We start from the raw sequence: 20,271 nt of genomic DNA on the forward strand, positions 1-20,271 counted from the left end.
GTGCTCACAGATCTCGGATTTGAATTTTGATAATTCTGTTAGCTCTGTTAGGTGATTTTGGACTTAGGAGCGCATCCGCAATGTGATCTGGAGGCCATGGTAGAATTAGGCATGAATTGGCGAAAGTTGGAATTTTGGTGATTCTGGCCGGCAGTGAAAATTTTAATATCGGAGTCGGAATGGAATTCTGGAAGTTGGAGTAGGTCGTGGTGTCATTTCTGACTTGTGTGTAAAATTTAAGGTCATTCGGACGTGATTTGATAGGTTTCGGCGTCATTTGTGGAATTCGGAAGTTTAGAAGTTCTTAGCCTTGAATCCGGGGGTAATTTGGTGTTTTGATGTTGTTTTGAGTGATTCGAAGGTTCGACTAAGGTCGTATGGTGTTATGGGACATGTTGGTATGTTTGGTTGGGGTCCTGACGGCCTCGGGTGAGTTTCGGGTGGTTAATAGACTTGGTTTTTGATTGGCAATATGGCTGAATTGCTAATATCTGGTATCAGCTATTCTGGTTTCCTTGTACGCGATCACAGGAGTTCATTCGCGATCCCGTAAGCTTATTTGAGGGCGGAGGTGAGTTTTTTCTACGCGATCGCAGAGATAGGGTCGCGATCGCGTAGGTGTGTGAAGTTGTGCATCGCGAATGCGGGGCTGAGGTCGCGTTCGCGTAGAAGAATTTGGGGCAGTAGTGAAGTGAAGGAATTTGCTCTACGCGATTGCGTGGAGCTGGGCGCGTTCGCGTAGTTCTGAGAGGTTGTAATCCGCGATCGCGTGGGTAATTCTGGGATCGCGTAAGGTTAATGTGTGGGGCAACATGTTTGTGCTTCGCGATGGCGAGGCTATTTCCACAACTGCGATGAAGGAAATCTCGGCAGACAATGTTATATTCAAAATCGAGGGTTTGAGCCCATTTTTCATATTTTGAGCTAGAGACCACGAATTTAGGCGATTTTTGAAGGGATATTCAAGGAGTTGATTGGGGTAAGTTTTCTTCACTTGATTTTGGTTAAATTCCATGATTACATCTTGATTTTTATCATCTAAATTGTGATTTGGGGTAGAAAATTTGGGGGAAATGGGAGAGTTCTTGAGATGGGATTTTGAGGTTTTGAATGTGATTTTTTGTCGGATTTGAGTAAATTTGGGATGGTTAGACTCGTTAGTGAATGAGCTTTCTAGTTTTGTGACTTTTTCGGCTTTCGAGACGTGGTCCTAGGGCACGGGTTTGAGCCAATTCGGGATTTGAGTCCAATTTAGTAGTTTTTCTTGTGAAATTGGTTCCTTTGGCATATATTGATTGTGTTGTATTACTTGTGGCTAGATTCAGGACGTATGGAAGCCGATTCGAGAGGCAAAGGCATCGCAGAGTAGGATTTTACTCGGATTGAGGTAAGTAACAGTTGTAAAATCTGGTCCTGAGGGTATGAAACCCCGGACATTGTGTCTTGTGACTATTTTGGAGGTGACGCACATGCTAGGTGACGGGTGTGTGGGCGTGCACCAAGGGGATTGTGACTTGGTCCGTCCCGTAGAACTGTAAAGTTGAATAACATGCTGTTAGCTATATTCTCTTTATGTGTTATGAAAGATTTACTGTAAATCATGTTAAAAACCATGTTTAGGCTATATGTTGGCACTGTTGGGTCTCGTAGGGGCCGCATTACTTGTTGAATTGCCTGTTAATTGTTATTTGTACTCAGTCACAGTTTTTACTCGCATATCATATCTCAGTCTCTGTTATTCTGTTCAGTGCATCATGTTATTGCTGTTTGAGCCCGAGAGACTGGAGAGATTGATGACGAGTGAGGCCGAGGGCCTGATTGTGATGATATTTATGGGATCGGGCTGCACGCCGCAACATGTTTTATTGATTTATGCTTGAGTGAGGCCGAGGGCCTGATTGATTTATGCCATTATTGGCTTGTTATAGCGCTTGGGTTGAAGGAGCCCCTCCGGAGTCTGTACACCCCCAATGAGCGCATGTACCTACTGAGTGCGAGTGGCGAGTGCTGAGTGATGGTGAGGAATGAGTGATTGTGAGGTTGGAGTGATTGGGGGGACTGAGAGATGATTGCCTGAGAGGCAGTATATGATTACATTATTGATGCACACAATTGCCTTATTTCCATGTTTTGAAAACTGTTGAAAGATATTCTTATCTGGTTTTATTTGAACTTGACTGAATAAACTTATTTGACTTAATCTATCGGAATTTGGGAAGCATGACTACTTTCCTTTATGAAATTATTGAAAATGAACTAAAATTGTATAGCTCGTCACTATCTTCAGTTCCTTATTTATTATTGTTACTTACTGAGTTGGTGTACTCACGTTACTCCCTGCGCCTCATGTGCAGATCCAGGAGCTGTTGGACGTGGAGGTTGTTGATAGTACTCGTAGCTGGTCATTGGAGATCGCGAGGTAGATGCCGGCGTTCGCAGCCCTGCTTTCTTCTTCTCTATCTTTCCTTATTTTTCTGTATTTTGGATTCCAGACCGTGTTAGTCTTGTTACTTTCGGATCGGTTAGGTTAGATGCTCATGACCAGTGACACCTCGATGTCGGGCTTTATTTCCGCACTTATGTTTTGGGGTTCAGCCCGTTTTATGGCAAAGATTTCAGCTATTTTTAAGAGTCTTGATTAATTCTAGTTATTTTTGAATGCGTTTTGGTAATGCCGGTTGGCCTAGTATCATCGATAGGCACCATCAGGACGGTTCGTGTTTTGGGTCGTGACAAGTTGGTATTAGAGCCTAGGTTACATAGGTCTCATGAGCCATGAGAATGTTTAGTAGAGTCTTGCGGATCGGTATGGAGACGTCCTTACTTATCTTCAAGAGGCTGCAGAGCCCCTAGGAAACTTCACATTCTTAAATTCTTATCGTGCGAATCTGTTGATACTGGTAACTAAACTTCTGTTATTCTCTCACAAATTGTGAGGACACATGCTTCCGGTCAGGAAGGACAGCCACCAGTACCACCAGTTGGGGTCGGGAGAGGCTGAGGCCACGCTAGAGGCCGTGGTAGGGGCAGGGGTGCAGCCTGCACAACAGGTAGGGAGGCACTTGCAGACCCACTAACTGCCCCAGTCCAGGATCAGGTCCCAGTTGTAGATGCACCAGCGGAACCAGCCCAGGCACCAGGTGTGCCTATTGTTATCCCAAGCCTTTAGGAGGCCTTAGCTCAGATTTTGATCGTGTGCACCATTCTTGCCCAGGCGGTCTCTGTTCTGGCCGTAGCAGCTACTTCTACGGCCGGGAGAGGTGCTCAGACTCCCGCTGCCCGCACACCCGAGCAGGTGGTACAGGGACTTCAGACACCGGGGGCACCACCAGCCTAGCCGGTTCCACCTACTCAGGACTATGTGGTTCCTGTCATGTCTGATGATGAGCAGTGTAGATTGGAGAGGCTTGGTAGACTTCAGCCTCCGACTTTTAGCGGTGTAGAGGGCGAGGATGCCCGGGGTTTCTTGGATAAGTGTTAGAGGATTCTCCGTACAACATATATTTTGGAGACCAGTAGGGTCTCGTTTACTACCTTTCAGTTCTCAGGAGCTGCCTTCACTTGGTGGGAAGCTTATGAGTGGCGAGGTTCTTTAGATTATGTCCCCAGTAGAGTGATTTCATACTTGAAGGCCTAGCGGATGGTTAGGAAGGGTTGTTTATCATATTTGGATTTTGTAAGAGATGTTAGTGCGGAGACCCCTACTATTGATTCTATTCCGCTGGTGCGCGATTTTCTGGATGTGTTTCCTGTAGACCGGCCGGGCATGCCGCCGGACAGGGATATTGACTTTGGTGTTGGGCACTCAGCCTATTTCTATTCCACCGTACCGTATGGCACCGGCTGAGGTGAAGGAGTTGAAGGAGCAACTTTAGGAGCTCCTTGAGGGGTTTATTAGGCCTAGTGTGGTACCTTGGGGTGCACTTGTTCTATTTATGAAGAAGAAGGATGGCACTATGAGAATGTGCATTGATTATAAGAGTTGAACAAAGTCACAATCAAGAACAAGTATCCTTTGCCGCGCATTGATGATCTGTTCGACCAGCTTCAGGGAGCGACGGTGTTCTCTAAGATCGATCTCAGGTCAGGGTATCACAAGTTGAAGATTAGGGACTCGGACATTCTTAAGACTGCTTTCAGGACCCGATATGGTCATTATGAGTTCCTTGTTATGTCTTTTGGGCTGACCAATGCCCCAGAAGCGCTCATGAATTTGATGAACAGTGTGTTCCAACCTTATCTCGACTCGTTTGTTGTTGTATTCATTGATGATATCCTGGTGTACTCTCGTAGCCAAAGAGGAGCATGCCAAGCATTTGCGGATTGTGTTGCAGCGGTTGAGGGATGAGAAACTTTATGCTAAGTTCTCCAAGTGTGAGTTTTGGCTCAGTTCAGTGGCGTTCTTGGGGCACGTGGTGTCCAGTGAGGGTATTCAGGTCGATTCGAAGAAGATAGAGTTGTCCCAGACCATCCTCAGCCGGAGAGATTTGTATCTTTCTTGGTTTGGCGGTTAGTACGGTCGGTTCGTGTAGGGTTTCTCTTCTATTGCATCGCCCTTGACCAAATTGACCCAAAAGGGTGCTCCTTTCAGGTGGTCGGATGAGTGTGAGGCGAGCTTCCAAAAGCTCAAGACTGCCTTGAGCACAACTCCAATGTTAGTTCTGCCATCAACTTCTGGTTCATATTCAGTATATTGTGATGCTTCTCGGATCGGCATTGGATGTGTTTTGATGCAGTAGGGTAGAGTGATTGCCTATGCTTCTCGTCAGCTGAAGCCCTATGAGAAGAAATACCTTGTTCATGATTTGGAGTTGGCTGCCATTGTTCACGCATTGAAGATTTGGAGGCACTATCTCTATGGTGTGTCTTGTGATGTGTTTACTGATCATCGTAGCCTCCAACACTTGTTCAAATAGAAGGATCTCAATTTGAGGCAGCAGAGGTGGTTGGAGCTGCTAAAGGACTATGATATTACTATTATATATCACTCGAGAAAGGACAATGTGGTGGCCGATGCCTCGACTAGGAAGGTAGTGAGTATTGGCAGTCTTGCATTTATTCCTGTTGGGGAGAGACCTCTTGCGGTTGATGTTCAGGCTTTGGCTAACCAGCTTGTGAGATTGGATATTTCGAAGCCCAGTCGGGTTCTAGCGTGTGTGGTTTCTCAGTCTTCCTTGTTTGATCGCATCAGAGAGCGCCAGTATGATGATCCTATCTTGCTTGTCCTCAAGGACAAGGTTCGACATGATGATCCCAGTGGTGTGACTATTGGAGATGATGGGGTATTGAGGATGCATGGCCGAGTATGTGTGCCCAATGTAGATGGGCTTCGGGAGTTGATTCTAGAAGAGGCCCACAGTTCGCGGTATTTCATCCATCCGGGTGCCGCGAAGATATATCAAGATTTGAGACAGCACTATTGGTGGAGGAGGATGAAGAAAGATATAGTTGGGTTTGTATCTCGGTGTCTCAACTGTCAGCAGGTGAAATATGAGCATCAGAGACCGGGTGGCTTGCTTCAGCAGATAGAGATTCCAGTGTGGAAGTGCAAGAAGATCACCATGGATTTCGTAGTTGGGCTCCCACGGACTTTGAGGAAGTTCGATTCTATTTGGGTGATTGTGGATCAGCTGACCAAGTCCGCGCACTTCATTCTTGTGTGTACTACCTATTCTTCAGACCGGTCGGCGGAGATTTATATCAGAGAGATTGTTCGCCTTCACGATGTGCTAGTTTCCATCATTTCAGACAGAGGCACGCAGTTTACATCGCAGTTTTGGAGAGCCGTACAGCGAGAGTTGGGCACTCAGGTTGAATTGAGCACAATATTTCATCCTCAGACGAACGGGCAGTCCGAGCGCACTATTAAGATTTTGGAGGACATGTTAAGTGCGTGTGTCATTGATTTTGGTGGTAGTTTCTGCCACTCGCGGAGTTTGCTTACAACGACAGTTATCAGTCGAGTATTCAGATGGCCCCGTATGAGGCTTTATATGGGAGGCGGTGTAAATCTCCAATGGGTTGGTTTGAGCCGGATGAGGCTAGGCTTTTGGGTATAGACTTGGTTAAGAATGCATTGAACAAGGTGAAATTGATTCAGGAGCGGCTTCGTACATCGCAGTCAAGGCAAAAGAGTTATGCTGACAGAAAGGTCCGTGATATGTCTTATATGGTTGGGGAGAAGGTTCTACTGAAGGTTTCACCCATGAAGGGTGCTATGAGATTTGGGAAGAAGGGCAAGCTGAGCCCTCGATTCATTGGGCCTTTTGAGGTGCTTCGGAGGATTGGGGAGGTGGCCTATGAGCTTGCTTTGCCACCCAGCTTATTGAGTATCTATCCAGCATTTCATGTTTCTATGCTTCAGAAGTATATTGGCGATTCATCTCATGTTTTGGATCACGGTTCAGTTAGATGGTGATTTGACTTATGATGTAGAGCCGGTGGCTATATTGGAGCGGCATGTCCGAAAGTTGAGATCAAAGGATATAGCTTCAGTAAAAGTGCGAGAGGTCGGCCCGTGGAGAAAGCTACTTGGGAGACCGAGCGGGAGATGCGGAGCAGATATCCACACCAATTTGAGACTTCGGGTATGTTTCTAGACCCGTTCGAGGACAAACGTTTGTTTAAGAGGGGGAGGATGTAACGACCCACCCGGTCTTTTCGAGAGTTATAGCCCTGTTCCCCCATTTCCCACTTCTTTTTTGTTCTACGGTTGTATTATGTCTTGCCGGGTTAGTTAGTTCGGGTCCGGAGTGATTTTGGAGTGACTTGAGACACTTCTCTTATCAAAAGGTTTAAGTTGGAAAAGTTGACCGGATGTTGACTTATGTATGAACGATCTCAGATTTGAATTTTGATAATTCCGTTAGCTCCGTTAGGTGATTTTGGACTTAGGAGCGCGTCCAGAATGTGATCTGGAGGTCCATGGTAGAATTAGGCATGAATTGGCGAAAATTGGAATTTTGGCGATTTTGGCCGGCAGTGGAAATTTTGATATCGGGATTGGAATAGAATTTCGGAAGTTGGAGTACGTTCGTGGTGTCATTTCTGACTTGTGTGTAAAATTTGAGGTCATTCAGACGTGATTGGATAGGTTTCGGCGTCGTTTGTGGAATTCGGAAGTTAATAAGTTCTTAGGCTTGAATCCGGGGGTAATTTGGTGTTTTGATGTTGTTTTGAGTGATTCAAAGGTTCGACAAAGTTCGTAAGGTGCTATGGGACATATTGGTATGTTTGTTTGGGGTCTTGAGGGCCTCAGGTGAGTTTCGGGTGGTTAACATACTTGGTTTTTGGTTGGCAATATGGCTGAATTGCTGATATCTGGTATCAGCTGTTTCTGGTTTCCTTGTACGCGATCGCAGGAGTTCATTTGCGGTCATGTAAGCTTATTTGGGGGCAGAGGTGAGTTTGTTCTACGCTATCGCAGAGATAGGGTCGCGATCACGTAGGTGTGAAAGCTGTGCAATGCGAACGCGGGGCTGAGGTCGCGTTCGCATAGAAGGATTTGGAATGGTAGTGAGGTGAAGGAATTTGCTCTATGCGATCGCATGGAGTAGGGCACGTTCGCGTAGTTCTGAGAGGTTGTGATCTGCGATCGCGTGTGTAATTCCGCGATCGCGTAAGGTTAATGTGTGGGGCAGCCTGTTTGTGCTTCGCGATCGTGAGGCTATTTCCGCGATCGCGATGAAGGAAATCTGGGCAAACAGTGTTATATTCAAAATCGAGGGTTTGAGCCGATTTTTCATATTTTGAGCTAGAGACCACGGATTTGGGCGATTTTTGAAGAGATATTCAAGGAGTTGATTGGGGTAAGTGTTCTTCACTTGATTTTTGTTAAATTCATGATTACATCTTGATTTTTATCAACTAAATTGTGATTTGGGGTGGAAAATTTGGGGAAAAATGGAAGAGTTCTTGAGATGGGATTTTGAGGTTTTGAATGTGATTTTGTTGTCGGATTTGAGTGAATTTGGGATGGTTAGACTCGTGAGTGAATGTGCTTTCTAGTTTTGTGACTTTTGTCGGATTTCGAGATGTGGGCCCCAGGGGACGGGTTTGAGTCCAATTTCGTAGTTTTTCTTGTAGAATTGGTTCCATTGGCATATATTGATTGTGTTGTATTACTTGTGGCTAGATTCGGGACGTTTGGAAGCCGATTCGAGAGGCAAAGGCATTACAGAGTAGGATTTTGCTCGGATTGAGGTAAGTAACAGTTATAAATTTGGTCCTGAGGGTATGAAACCCCGGACATTGTGTCTTGTGACTATTTTGGAGGTGACGCACATGCTAGGTAACGGGCGTGTGGGCGTGCACCGAGGGGATTGTGACTTGGTCCGTCCCGTAGAACTGTAAAGTTGAATAACATGCTGTTAGCTATATGCTTTCTATGTGTTATGAAAGATTTACTGTAAATCATGTTAGAAACCATATTTAGACTATATGTTGGCACTGTTGGGTTCCGTAGGGGCCGCGTTACATGTTGAATTGCCTGTTAAATGTTATTTGTACTCAGTCACAGTTTTTACTCGCATATCATATCTCAGCCTCTGTTATTCTGTTCGATGCATCATGTTATTGCTGTTTGGGCTGATTTTCCTGATATCTGAGAGCCCGAGAGACTTGAGAGATTGATGACTGAGTGAGGCCGAGGGCCTGATTGTGAGGATATTTATGGGATCAGGTTGCACGTCGCAGCATGTTTTATTGATTTATGCTTGAGTGAGGCTGAGGGCCTGATTGATTTATGCCATGATTGGCTTGTTATAGCGCTTGGGCCGAAGGAGCCCCTCCGGAGTCTGCACACCCCTAGTGAGCGCAGGTACCTACTGAGTGCGAGTGCCGAGTGCCGAGTGCCGAGTGCTGAGTGATGGTGAGGAAATAAGTGACTGGGAGGATTGAGTGATTGTGAGGTTGGAGTGATTGGGAGGACTGAGAGATGATTGTTTGAGAGGTAGTATATGATTACATTATTGATGCACATAGTTGCCTTATTTCCATGTTTTGAAAACTGTTGAAAGATATTCTTATCTGGTTTTATTTGAACTTGACCGAATAAACTGATTTGACTTAAATTATCGGAATTTGGGAAGCATGACTATTTTCCTTTCTGAAATTATTGAAAATGAACTAAAATTGCGTAGCTCGTCACTATCTTTAGTTCCTTATTTATTATTGTTACTTGCTGAGTTGGTGTACTCACGTTACTCCCTGCACCTCGTGTGCAGATCCAGGAGCTGTTGGACGTGGAGGTTGTTGATAGTACTCGTAGATGGTCATTGGTGATCGCGAGTTCGCTACTGGCGTTCGCATCCATCCTTTCTTCTTCCCTATCTTTCCTTATTTTTCTGTATTTTGGATTCCAGACTATGTTAATTTTGTTAATTTTGGATCGGTTATGTTAGATGCTCATGGCTAGTGACACTACAATGTCGGGCTTTATTTCCGCACTTATGTTTTGGGGTTCACCCCATTTTATGGCAATGATTTTAGCTATTTTTAAGTGTCTTGATTAATTCTAGTTATTGTTGAAAGCGTTTTGGTAATGCCGGCTGGCCTAGTATCATCGATAGGTGCCATCACAACGGGTCGTATTTTGGGTCATGACATAGTCATGATACATAAAAGATGTCACATTCTGAAACGTTTTTAAATAAAAGGAAAAGTGACAATACTCAATTAGAGCCTAGAAGAAGCCAAAGAGTTAGAAAAGAAAAAGCTCTTGATCCGGATTTTATATCTTCAGAATCTATAGTTTTTCTAGTGGAGGGAGATAGAACTAAAGTATGTAATCAGATACCTATTTTTGTTTAGTATAGAAGAAGATCCTAGAACATACAAAGAAGCTATGTCTTCAAGAGATGTTGCTTTTTGGAAAGAGGCGATCAATGATGAAATGGACTCAATTATGTCCAACAACACTTGGACTTTAGTTGGTTTGAGGCGATCAATGATGAAATGGACTCAATTATGTCCAACAACACTTGGACTTTAGTTGGTTTGCCTGCTGGATCTAAACCTATAGGTTGTAAATGGGTATTCTTGAGAAAATATAATACAGACGGTTCTATGCAAACCTTCGCAACAGGCTTCACGCAAAAAAAAAGTTGACTACTTTGATACATATGCTCCAGTTGCAAGAATAACATCTATTAGAGTACTTTTGTCATTGGCATCTATATATGATCTATATGTACATCAAATGGATGTTAAAGCTACTTTCTTAAATGGAAATTTAAGTGAAGAAATTTATATGAAACAACCTGAAGGATTTGTTCTTCCTGGTAATGAACATAAAGTTTGTAAGCTTATAAAGTCTCTTTATGGCTTGAAACAAGCACCAAAACAGTGGCATGAAAAGTTTGATAGTATAATATTATCAAATGGTTTCGTACATAAGAAGGCAGACAAATGTATTTACTCTAAGTTTACAGAAGATTATGGAGTTGTTATTTGTCTTTATGTCGACGACATGTTGATTTTTGGTCCGAACATGCTTGGAATTTCTGAAACTAAGAAGTATCTAACATCAATCTTTAAAATGAAAGATTCGGATGAAGTAGATACTATCTTAGGTATCAAGGTTCAAAGAAGTGATAAGAGAGTGACTTTATCACAAACTCATTACATTGATAAGATTCTTACCAAGTTCAGTCATCTGAGTATAGTGGAGTCTAAATCTCCATATGATTCAAGTATCAAACTTACCGAAAATACTGGAAAAACAGTGGCTCAATTAGAGTATGCAAGTGCAATTAGCAGTTTGATGTATGTTATGCACTGCACTAGGCCTGATATAGCATTTGCCGTTTGTAAACTTTCAAGATTTTCAAGCAATCTAAGTAATACTCACTGGAAATCTATAATTAGAATACTTGGACATTTAAAGAGAACAAAACAATTGGGCGTTTGTTATAATGGTTTTCATACTGTATTAGAAGGATATTCTGATGCGAGTTGGGTTACAAATATACATGATAGTAAGGCTACTTCAGGTTGGATATTTACTTTGGGGGTGGTGCCATTAGTTGGGCATCCAAGAAACAAACTTGCATTTCTCATTCTACTATGGAATCCGAGTTTATTGCATTAGCAACTACTGGAAAAGAAGCGGAATGGCTAAGAAATATGTTACTAGATATAAAGTTGTGGCCACAACCTATGCCAGCCATTTTCATATTTTGTGATAGTGAGACTACTATGTGTAGCTCACAACAAAATGTATAATGGGAAATCAAGACATATCAGCTTAAGGTATGCTTATATAAGAGAATTAGTTACAAATGGAACTATAGCTATAGTGTATGTGAGATCAAACAAGACTTTGGTAGATCCACTTACAAAGGCATTAAATAGAGATGCAGTACAACAAACTAGTGAAGGAATGAGGCTAAAACTCTTAAATTAAACACAAGTGATGGGAACCAAACTTTGAGTTGGTATACATTATACAATCTAACAATATAAGTTCAATGGGTAATAACAAGTTGTTTGTGTTGATTAAGTACGAATCTTCTCAATTAGAGCCTAGATTCCTATGTACTGTTTACTGTTATGTGAGGAGTTTAAGAGTTGTTAAATATCTGTAATAATAGGGACATAATGACAAACTTCCAAGTGCATACTGTTACAAGAATGAGGGTGAATTAATTCTTAATGGAATTAGCAAATGTCTGTAGTAACAGGGACAAAAAGTCTATTTCCACCTATATGAATATTGAGGTGGTGCCGCTTCTAACAAGATTTCAGGAGTTGATCTTGTAAATATTTATGAATTTGGATTAGCACATGGCCATAAAAGTGCTAAAGGATAATACCGGATTGTTTTGCTACTTAATAGTGTTATGTGTGCGATACTTTCGGTTTGACAAATGGAGTTGTGGTTCAAATCTTAGGATACCAATAACTTCGTCAAACTTTAAGGTACTTACACTAATGGAAAGTTCAAATCTATATACGATACTTTTCGATATGCATGATATTATGAGACATATTACAAACTAATGGGGGATTGTTAGAGTAGTCTGTAAATATGTAGGAGTCCCACTTCGATGGCCACCAGCCATTTTGTTGGCTTTATAAAGCTTGGCCCATTAAGTCCAATAAAATGAACAATTGACATATTTAGAAGGATATATATGACTTAGACTTGAGGTTTGGGCGTGGGCCGAGTCGGATCTTTAAATAAAGATCTTATTTTCGTATTTTATTTTGGAACAACATTTTATTATTTAAAATTTAAATTTAAATTTAAATTTTGAATTAACAGAAAAGTTGTGGCTATTCATGAAAAGGGGCAACTCTTCAGAAAAGTCTCCTTTTCTTATCTATAAATACAGAAGACATCCGAAGTAGATTATTCAATCTGCACGTGTGTTTCAGGCTTTGTTGTATCCTGATAGAGAATTACTTGTAATCCCTAAAGTATATATGGGCAATAACTCTTGAAAAATAGTGATCTTTCACGCCTCAAACTCTTTAATTCTCTGTTACTTACCTATGTTTTCTAACATGATTGTTACTTAAATTTTATTACGTTGTATCGTTAAATCCGTCGTTACGTAGCGACGAAAAATATTGCTTTATGGAACGACAAATTTGGTGTGATTACGTCGTTACCTTGCGTTTTTCTCTCATTTTACCCTGTTTTTATTATTAAATAATCTTATTTTATCCTTTACCTTACCTTTCTATATAATAATATTACCTCGTACCTTACTTTTTCTTTATAATATTGCAAGTTTATTTTTTATATTTTTGGTGTATGATATCATAAAACGACGACAAACAATACAATTTATTCAGTCATTATATACATCAAAACGATACAGTACAATACAATACTATATTATACGATACATTCTGAAACGATATATAATAACCACTCAAACAAGCTGTTATGGAACTTAGACCAATCTACGCAATATATGAGTGGTAATCAGAGAGAGAAGAAAAGTGCTACTCTCTCCGTTTCATATTAAATGAGGTACTTTCATTTTTAGTCTGTTCCAAAACAAATGACACATTTCTAAATTTGGAAAAATTCAACTTTAAACTCTTCATTTTACCCTTTTTGCCCTTAATGAGAAGCTTTTATAGCCACACAAATGGCATTGGCCCCACGAGCCTTTTACCCCTTAAGCTTTTAAAACTACAAGTTTCAAAAGTTCCTTTTTTCTTAAGTTTCGTACCGAGTCAAACTATCTCAAATAATATGAAACGGAGGGAGTACTACTTTGGAGTAACAATTTTCTTCTTTCATAAGATTAGCGTGCACGCCTTATTCACATGCCAAAACAGAATACTTCACCCTTCAACAAAATTTTCAATTTTTCATAGCAAGCTCTCTCAAAACTGTCACTCATTTGTGTGGTCTTAAACAAAGCCACCCACGTGTTTCCCCCTCCATGGTCGTTGTATGTTTCTTGTTAATGGACCCCACTTACCCTCCATTACCATAGGAGATCCTTTCGAATCTTCTTCAAATTCTTCCTCTCATCTTCTTCTTACCAACTAAAATCTATTTCTCTTCATCCCTAATCCAGTCAGATTTCCCCAAAACCCATTAATAAAAGATCTTGTACAGTATTTATATTACAAAGAATTAGTAGGAAAAAAAAAAAGGAGACACTGTGTAGCGAAAGTGGGATTTTGTGAGCTGAGGGTGAATAGAATGAGTGCTTTGAATACCCACTTTATCTTGATTGATCTTCAAAGCTCATGGTACTCAGCTAAGCTGATACCCAATTCAACCTTTTCTTATTTAAACCAGCCTCAATTTGCTTGTTCCACGTTCACTGCGGCATTTCGTCGTACACGTCGTGGGAGCAGTAAAGTCTCGTCGTCGAGATCGCCGGTGGCGTCAATTCAGTCGCCGGAAATCAGGAGGCCGAGGGGATGTTCGATTGCCGGAAATGGGTTGTCGTTGGTTTCTTCGAATTCGACTTCCACTTCGAGTTCCATGGTCTCGGACTTGGACTTGTTTTTGGAGATAGTGCCATTGAGGATGAGAAATGAGCTCTTTAGGCATCAGGAGATTGGGGAATTGATTGAGGTGGTTATGGATTTGGGAAGGAAACCCCTTGCCCGATTTCCTTCAGGTGATTGGGTCATTTCGGAGCAGCCCGTAAAGCTTGAGGATCTATGCCACGCCGTTTCAAAGGTTGTCTAAGTAAATACTAAATATTACTCTATCCATCCCAATTTATGTGATATTCTTTCCTTTTTTGATCTGCCTAAAAAAAACGATATTTTTCTATATTTAGAAATAATATAATTTTGAACTTCCCATTTTATTATGAGATTATCTATAGCCATGCAAATCTCTATGACTTGTTTTAGATCACTAGTTTAAAAAGTGTTTCGTTTTCCTTAAAACTCCTTGCTTAGTCAAACAATTGTGATATGTCTAATTTAACTGAAAATGGCAGGATTTACTTTATTATGGTATTATATAGTAACAATCTTGTCATGTAGTAGGATATTCTAAGGAAACCTTTATAGAGTAGAATTTAAAAATTAAAGCTTGTGCTTTAAGTTGTTTTATTTGATGAGTGGAAGTCAAAACTCATTGATTCGAATGCAACTAATAGTAATTAAATAAATAAAAGCACTTATCTTTTGTCTCTCTCTGTGTGTCTGCATAAGTTTTGACCTGAATTAGGGTAATAGCATAAATAAATGAGATCACTTTTCTTTTGTTTGTGTGTGCATATATAGAAAATATAATATGAATGTACGGTTATCAAATTCGTTGCTTAGAGCTGATAAATTTGCTTAACCAATTAGGTGGGGGATTTCTCAGATGACAACCGTTCTGGTATTGACAGTTCCCTACATCGTATAAGTGCAATTAGAAACCGGAAAATGCAAATAATTGGCCTTACCTGCCGGGTAGGTCGAGCTGTATCTGGAAGTGCTGAGATCATACGTGATCTGGTTGAAGAAGGTGGCTCCATATTGGTGATAGGTCCTCCAGGGGTTGGTAAAACTACTTTAATCAGGTATTCAAATTAATGCTTGCTTCGTTTGAACGTCCAAAGTGATTGCTTGTTATTGTTTAGTGCTACTTGTCACTACTCAGCTTTCCTCCTATAATTATTTTAATGAAGAATGACTAGGACCCAGTAGCGGAGCGAGGATTTTCACTGAGGGGTGTCAAAATTTTGAAAAGTAAATACACAAAGATTCAACTCATAGTATATATACGCCTAACAAAAAAAAATTACCTATCTATGTTGCTCCGCCACTACTAGTACCCATCAATGAATTTGAAGCTCTCTGTGTGTGCAGAGAAATAGCCAGAATGCTGGCAGATGACCAGAAGAAACGAGTCGTTATTGTTGATACATCTAATGAGATTGGAGGTGACGGAGATGTTCCTCATTCAGGTATTGGTTGTGCAAGAAGGATGCAAGTCCCAAATGTTAACCTGCAACATAATGTGAGCACTGAACTAAATTTCATTCAAGTTTGCTGCATTTCTGGATAACCTCTGAACTGCAATCTAATTTTTACCCCTTCTCTTTCTTGTATTGAGCAGGTAATGATTGAAGCAGTTGAAAACCATATGCCGCAAACCATTATAATAGATGAAATAGGGACAGAGCTTGAAGCGTTGGCTGCTAGTACAATTGCTCAGAGAGGAGTACAGCTTGTTGGAACTGCTCATGGAAGTACCATTGAGAGTATAATAAAAAATCCATCCTTGCAAATGCTTGTTGGTGGCATTGAGGTGTCGAACCCCTATCCTCTCTTCTTTCTTATTAAGTTTATACATGGTCCTCCGCACTAAAATTCTGACACATGTAAACAACTGAATGTTAAGTTTGAACATGTTTTCTTAGTTTCTCAGAACAATGTTCAGTCAGATAGTCATAGCAAACATTTTTCTTCTGGACCTAATTTATTGTTTTTTTTCCCGCTTTGGACCAGAGTGTCACTCTTGGTGATGAGGAAGCAAGGAAAAGGAAAGTGCAGAAAACAATTCTCGAGAGGAAAGGCCCTCCAACTTTTACATGTGCAGTTGAGATGATATCAAGAACTGAATGTCGTGTTCACCATAGACTAGATTTAACAGTAGATGCAATATTAGCAGGTACATTAGAGTTTTGCTTTCCCACCCTTTCGGAATTTTCTGACATTGTCAAATCACTGGACTACACATAGCAACTAATATTAGTTCTATATTTTAACTTTTCCTTGATGCAGGAAAATCTCCTTTGTTTGAGATACGCAGATTGGAGATTGAAGCTGAAAACTCCATCGAGTCTTCTCTGTTCGCTCCAGAGGACCAAGTTAATGACTCTGAGCTAACTGATAAAGTGGAAAAGAAAGATAAAATAGAGTCTGAAAGAGAGTATGTAAAAAACAAAGATAAAGTAGAGTCTGATGGCGAGTATGTAAAAAAGAAAGATAAAATAGAGTCTGATGGCGAGTATGTAAAAAAGAAAGATAAAGTAGAGTCTGATGGGGAGTATGTAAATTATTATCTGCAATCCAACACTGTGAACAATAAGGTAAAATTTGAGTCAGATGAGGAAGATGAGGATCATCCCAATTCCAAGAAATTGGGCACCAATGGATCTGTCAGCAAAAGGAAATCTCTTGTGTATGTTTATACTTATAAGGTAAGTTTTCTTGATTCCTTTTGACTGTTGGAATTTTCATGAAGTTGTGATGCATTGTTGGGAATCACGGATGCACAAACCTCTCTCATACTATAATACTGTGTATACTGGACATTGATGTGTAGAATCAAGCCTAATCTCTTTCTGGCTCATTGTAGATTCAAGATGCTGATCTATTGCAAGTTGCAACCGTTATGGGGCTTGAGGAAGACATTGAAGTAACAGATGATATTGGTATTGCGGATGCTATTTTAGCATCTAGTGCTGAAATGAAGCAGAATCCTTGGATTCGTAGTGTTGCCAAATTTCATCAAGTTCCTGTCTTTGTTGTAAAGGTATACTTAATGCCCTTTACTTACATATTTGTTTGTTTGTTTTGGGTCAATCACGTTGACCTCCTATGGATTGTTGTAAATCAAGGGACCTCCCCTTTAATACTCACCTTTACTCTTGTTCAACATGTCATTTCGCCTCTCTCCCTTCTGTTGGTTAACAGTTAATATTATTGTTAAGGCTTTAATTATTTGAGCAACTATATGTTTGAAATATGATTTGGCCTTCATCTTTGTGTCATATTTGATCAGAGTTTTGTTTATTTTGAAAAATATTTTTTCTGAACTGGATGGAATTCATGTAGGGTACTCTATATTTGAGGAATGATGACTTTGTAAAAACTAGAAATTAAGGGTGTGTTTGGTACGAAGGAAAATATTTTACGGAAATGTTTTCCAATTTTCCCATGTTTGGTTGGCTTAAATGTTTTGGAAAATATTTTCCTCATGAACTCATTTTCCTCCAATTTTTCTCCATCAAGAGAAGGGAAAACATTTTTCAAAACTCTTTTTTAACCTTCCCCACCTTATTTCTCATCCCCACCAACCCACCCCCACCCCACCCCCCACCAACCCACCCCACACACCCCCAACCCCAACCCCCAACTCCCCACCTAAATAGAAATATTATTAATGGTACTTTCTTTTTATGTTATAGATAGAGTACAATGAGTATTTTTCTTTTCATGATATAAAAAACGTATTTTTTTTTTTCATTTTAACAAAAAAAAAGTACTTTCTTTTCATGATGTAAAAAAAAGTATTTTCTTTTAATGATGCAGAAAAAATATTTTCTTTCATTTCAACAAAATAAGTACTTTATTTTCATGTTGTAGAAAGAGTACTTTCTTTTTTAACCCAAAAAAGAGTATTTTCTTTTTAGTTATGGAGCACAAATTTCAAACGTTATTTTTGCGTAAAAAAGTAATGTAACACATTAGTTCCTTTGGATTTGTGTGAATTTTCAGAAGAATAATTAAATTCTTGAAGAAAATAGTGTTCTGAAAACGTTGGATATTTGGAGGAGGGAGGGGGAGAGGAGAGCACATGAAACATGGGGACTTGGGAGAAGGGGGTGAGTGAAGAGAGTAGCATAACAAAAAGTTTTCCTAAAAATATTTTCTACTCTCTAACCAAACACTAGAAAATATTTTCCGGAAAAAGTTTTCCACTCACCAACCAAACAAGGGAAAATAAGTCATAAAATCACTCATTTTTCATGAAAATATTTTCTAGGAAATCATTTTCTATAGAAAACATTTTCCTTCCTACCAAACACACCCTAAATGATAACATTGATGTTTGCTAACTATCAATTCTTTTCTGAGGAAGAAACTGAAATTTTGCTATTGGGCATCGTTCACCCTTTAAAAATTATTTATAGTGCAGTTTACATTAGAATAGATGTCTTTATCTTTGGTTACTCTGATTGACCCTTTTTAGCTCTTTGGTGGGAACTGGAAAACAATAATCAAGATTTAGCTGCAATATCGAATTACCATTTCTTTTCTTATTATGCAGTCAAGTACCATGGCGCAAATGGTGAAAGCTATCCGTATGATTCTTGGAATGGTTTCCATTCACTCAAAACAGCCATTAACAAATGCATTCGATATTGAAATTGAAGACGATGCACCAAAAAGGAAACCAACATTGGAGGAGATAGATGCCTTAGAGGTTTGCCTCTTTATGTTTCTATATTGTCTTCACTCAAATATCACTCAAAAATTCCGGGTAACCGCTAGAATAAAGGAAGCTAGTGAATCAGTGGCATTTCTAGGAGTACTATCATTCCATTTGTTTATAATTGATCTCTCCTTCTCTAGCAGGAGTTATATGAAATCATATACAAAATTCTAACTTAGTCAAAGTGTGCATGACGATTACAAACAAAGCAGTTGTTTCGTCACACTTTCTAGCCAAGCAGCGGTTTATGAGAAAAGAACATGCTTAGTGTCATCTTATATTGTGAGTTGGCTATGGGACATGCGAAAATCAGCTGCTCAAACAGACATGCAATTCGCTAAGATGTGGCTTACTAATCATAATTAGGGGTTGTGAACACTAAACCATTATTGTGTAAGCATATGTCGTGATGTGTAAAAGCGCAACACGTGATGTGTGGATTAGGCGCGCGTCACGGGTTCGAATCATGCTGTAGACAAGAGTCTGGTATTTAAGTGGAAAAGGGTTGAGTCTGACCCATTATTCACCGAGTCTTGAACTGTGCGCCACTGACCCTCGGGAGTTTCTCAGTTATTAAAAAAAAAAACTAAACGATTTCTGCTTTATTAGAGGCAGCTTCTTCTTCGCTGCTTTAACCACTTGAAATTGTTCCGGTTTCCATTTAGCCTTATAATACTTAAGTTTTTTAGAAACTCAATTGATGGAATATACATCTCGATGGTTCATAATAGGAGGTTCGCCTTGCAATTGAGTACATCGTTATTCCTGGTGGGGAGGCTGTTGAACTTCTTCCAAGGCGCTCTGAGATAGTTGCCCAACAACTCAAGCTGGTTGAAAGTTATCAGCTGGCTGCAGAAAATTCAGGTACCGAGTCAAACCCAAGGCTTCAAATCCTTCCTCAGAAACTACAGAGGAAGACTTCAGTAAAGAGCTCCCGATCCAGTTCAAGTCAGAACAGCACAGATTCCAGCTCATGGCTTGGTAGGAACGGAGGGGCTAGCGTTGCTCGCCTACCTTTCTTGCCTGAATAATTCAGATAAGTTCCTTCGCAGCCGATTCAACCTTGGTTGGACATGTTTTAGGCAATGTACAGTGATGTATATCTGTATCTAAACCCCTGTAGATTCCATTGTATGGTCTAATTCTTGCATTGTAGTGTTATCAGCTCATTTATTCCTTGCTAAGATTGCTTCTAGTACACTGTACAGTGATGTAAATCCTTCACAGGAATGAAATTTAGTAAAACTCATTCCATAAAAATAAAACAACATTGGAAGCAAAATATAGGAGTCCCATTTTACTGTATTGTTTCATTGGATGGAATGTTTTTCATGGAAATCTCCTCTCCTTTATCTATCTTCTCTGTTTTACGCGCTGAACTAGTGCAGCAGTCCATGAGGTACTTCCTGATTTAGGATTTATAAAAATGATATTGCTTTCTCATGATAATTCCATTGCTTTCAAGAATACATAGTGTGCACGAAAAAAGGTGGTATTGAAGGATTCGAGCATGCATCTTCATCATGTTATCATAAATGGACCTTGAGCGCTCAGCCCTAAAATATAGTTCATACGGTGAGGATATAAAGAGGCTATGACTCAAACCGTCAACCAATTTGGGGGGGGGG

The 20,271-nt window shown here is 40.2% G+C and overlaps 1 protein-coding gene across 1 annotated transcript; it reads left to right on the plus strand.

Annotated features, from left to right (window-relative positions):
• LOC109228045 (uncharacterized protein ycf45) lies at positions 13,350-19,981 on the plus strand. Its single transcript, XM_019393232.1, has 9 exons — positions 13,350-14,158; positions 14,785-14,999; positions 15,289-15,439; positions 15,539-15,730; positions 15,931-16,093; positions 16,207-16,625; positions 16,784-16,960; positions 18,479-18,634; positions 19,375-19,981. Exons 1-9 carry the CDS (start codon positions 13,670-13,672, stop codon positions 19,672-19,674), a joined length of 2,262 nt encoding a protein of 753 aa, XP_019248777.1. The 5' UTR covers positions 13,350-13,669; the 3' UTR covers positions 19,675-19,981.

Source organism: Nicotiana attenuata, chromosome 1 (genome assembly GCF_001879085.1).
Source record: "Nicotiana attenuata strain UT chromosome 1, NIATTr2, whole genome shotgun sequence".
NCBI lineage: Eukaryota > Viridiplantae > Streptophyta > Magnoliopsida > Solanales > Solanaceae > Nicotiana > Nicotiana attenuata.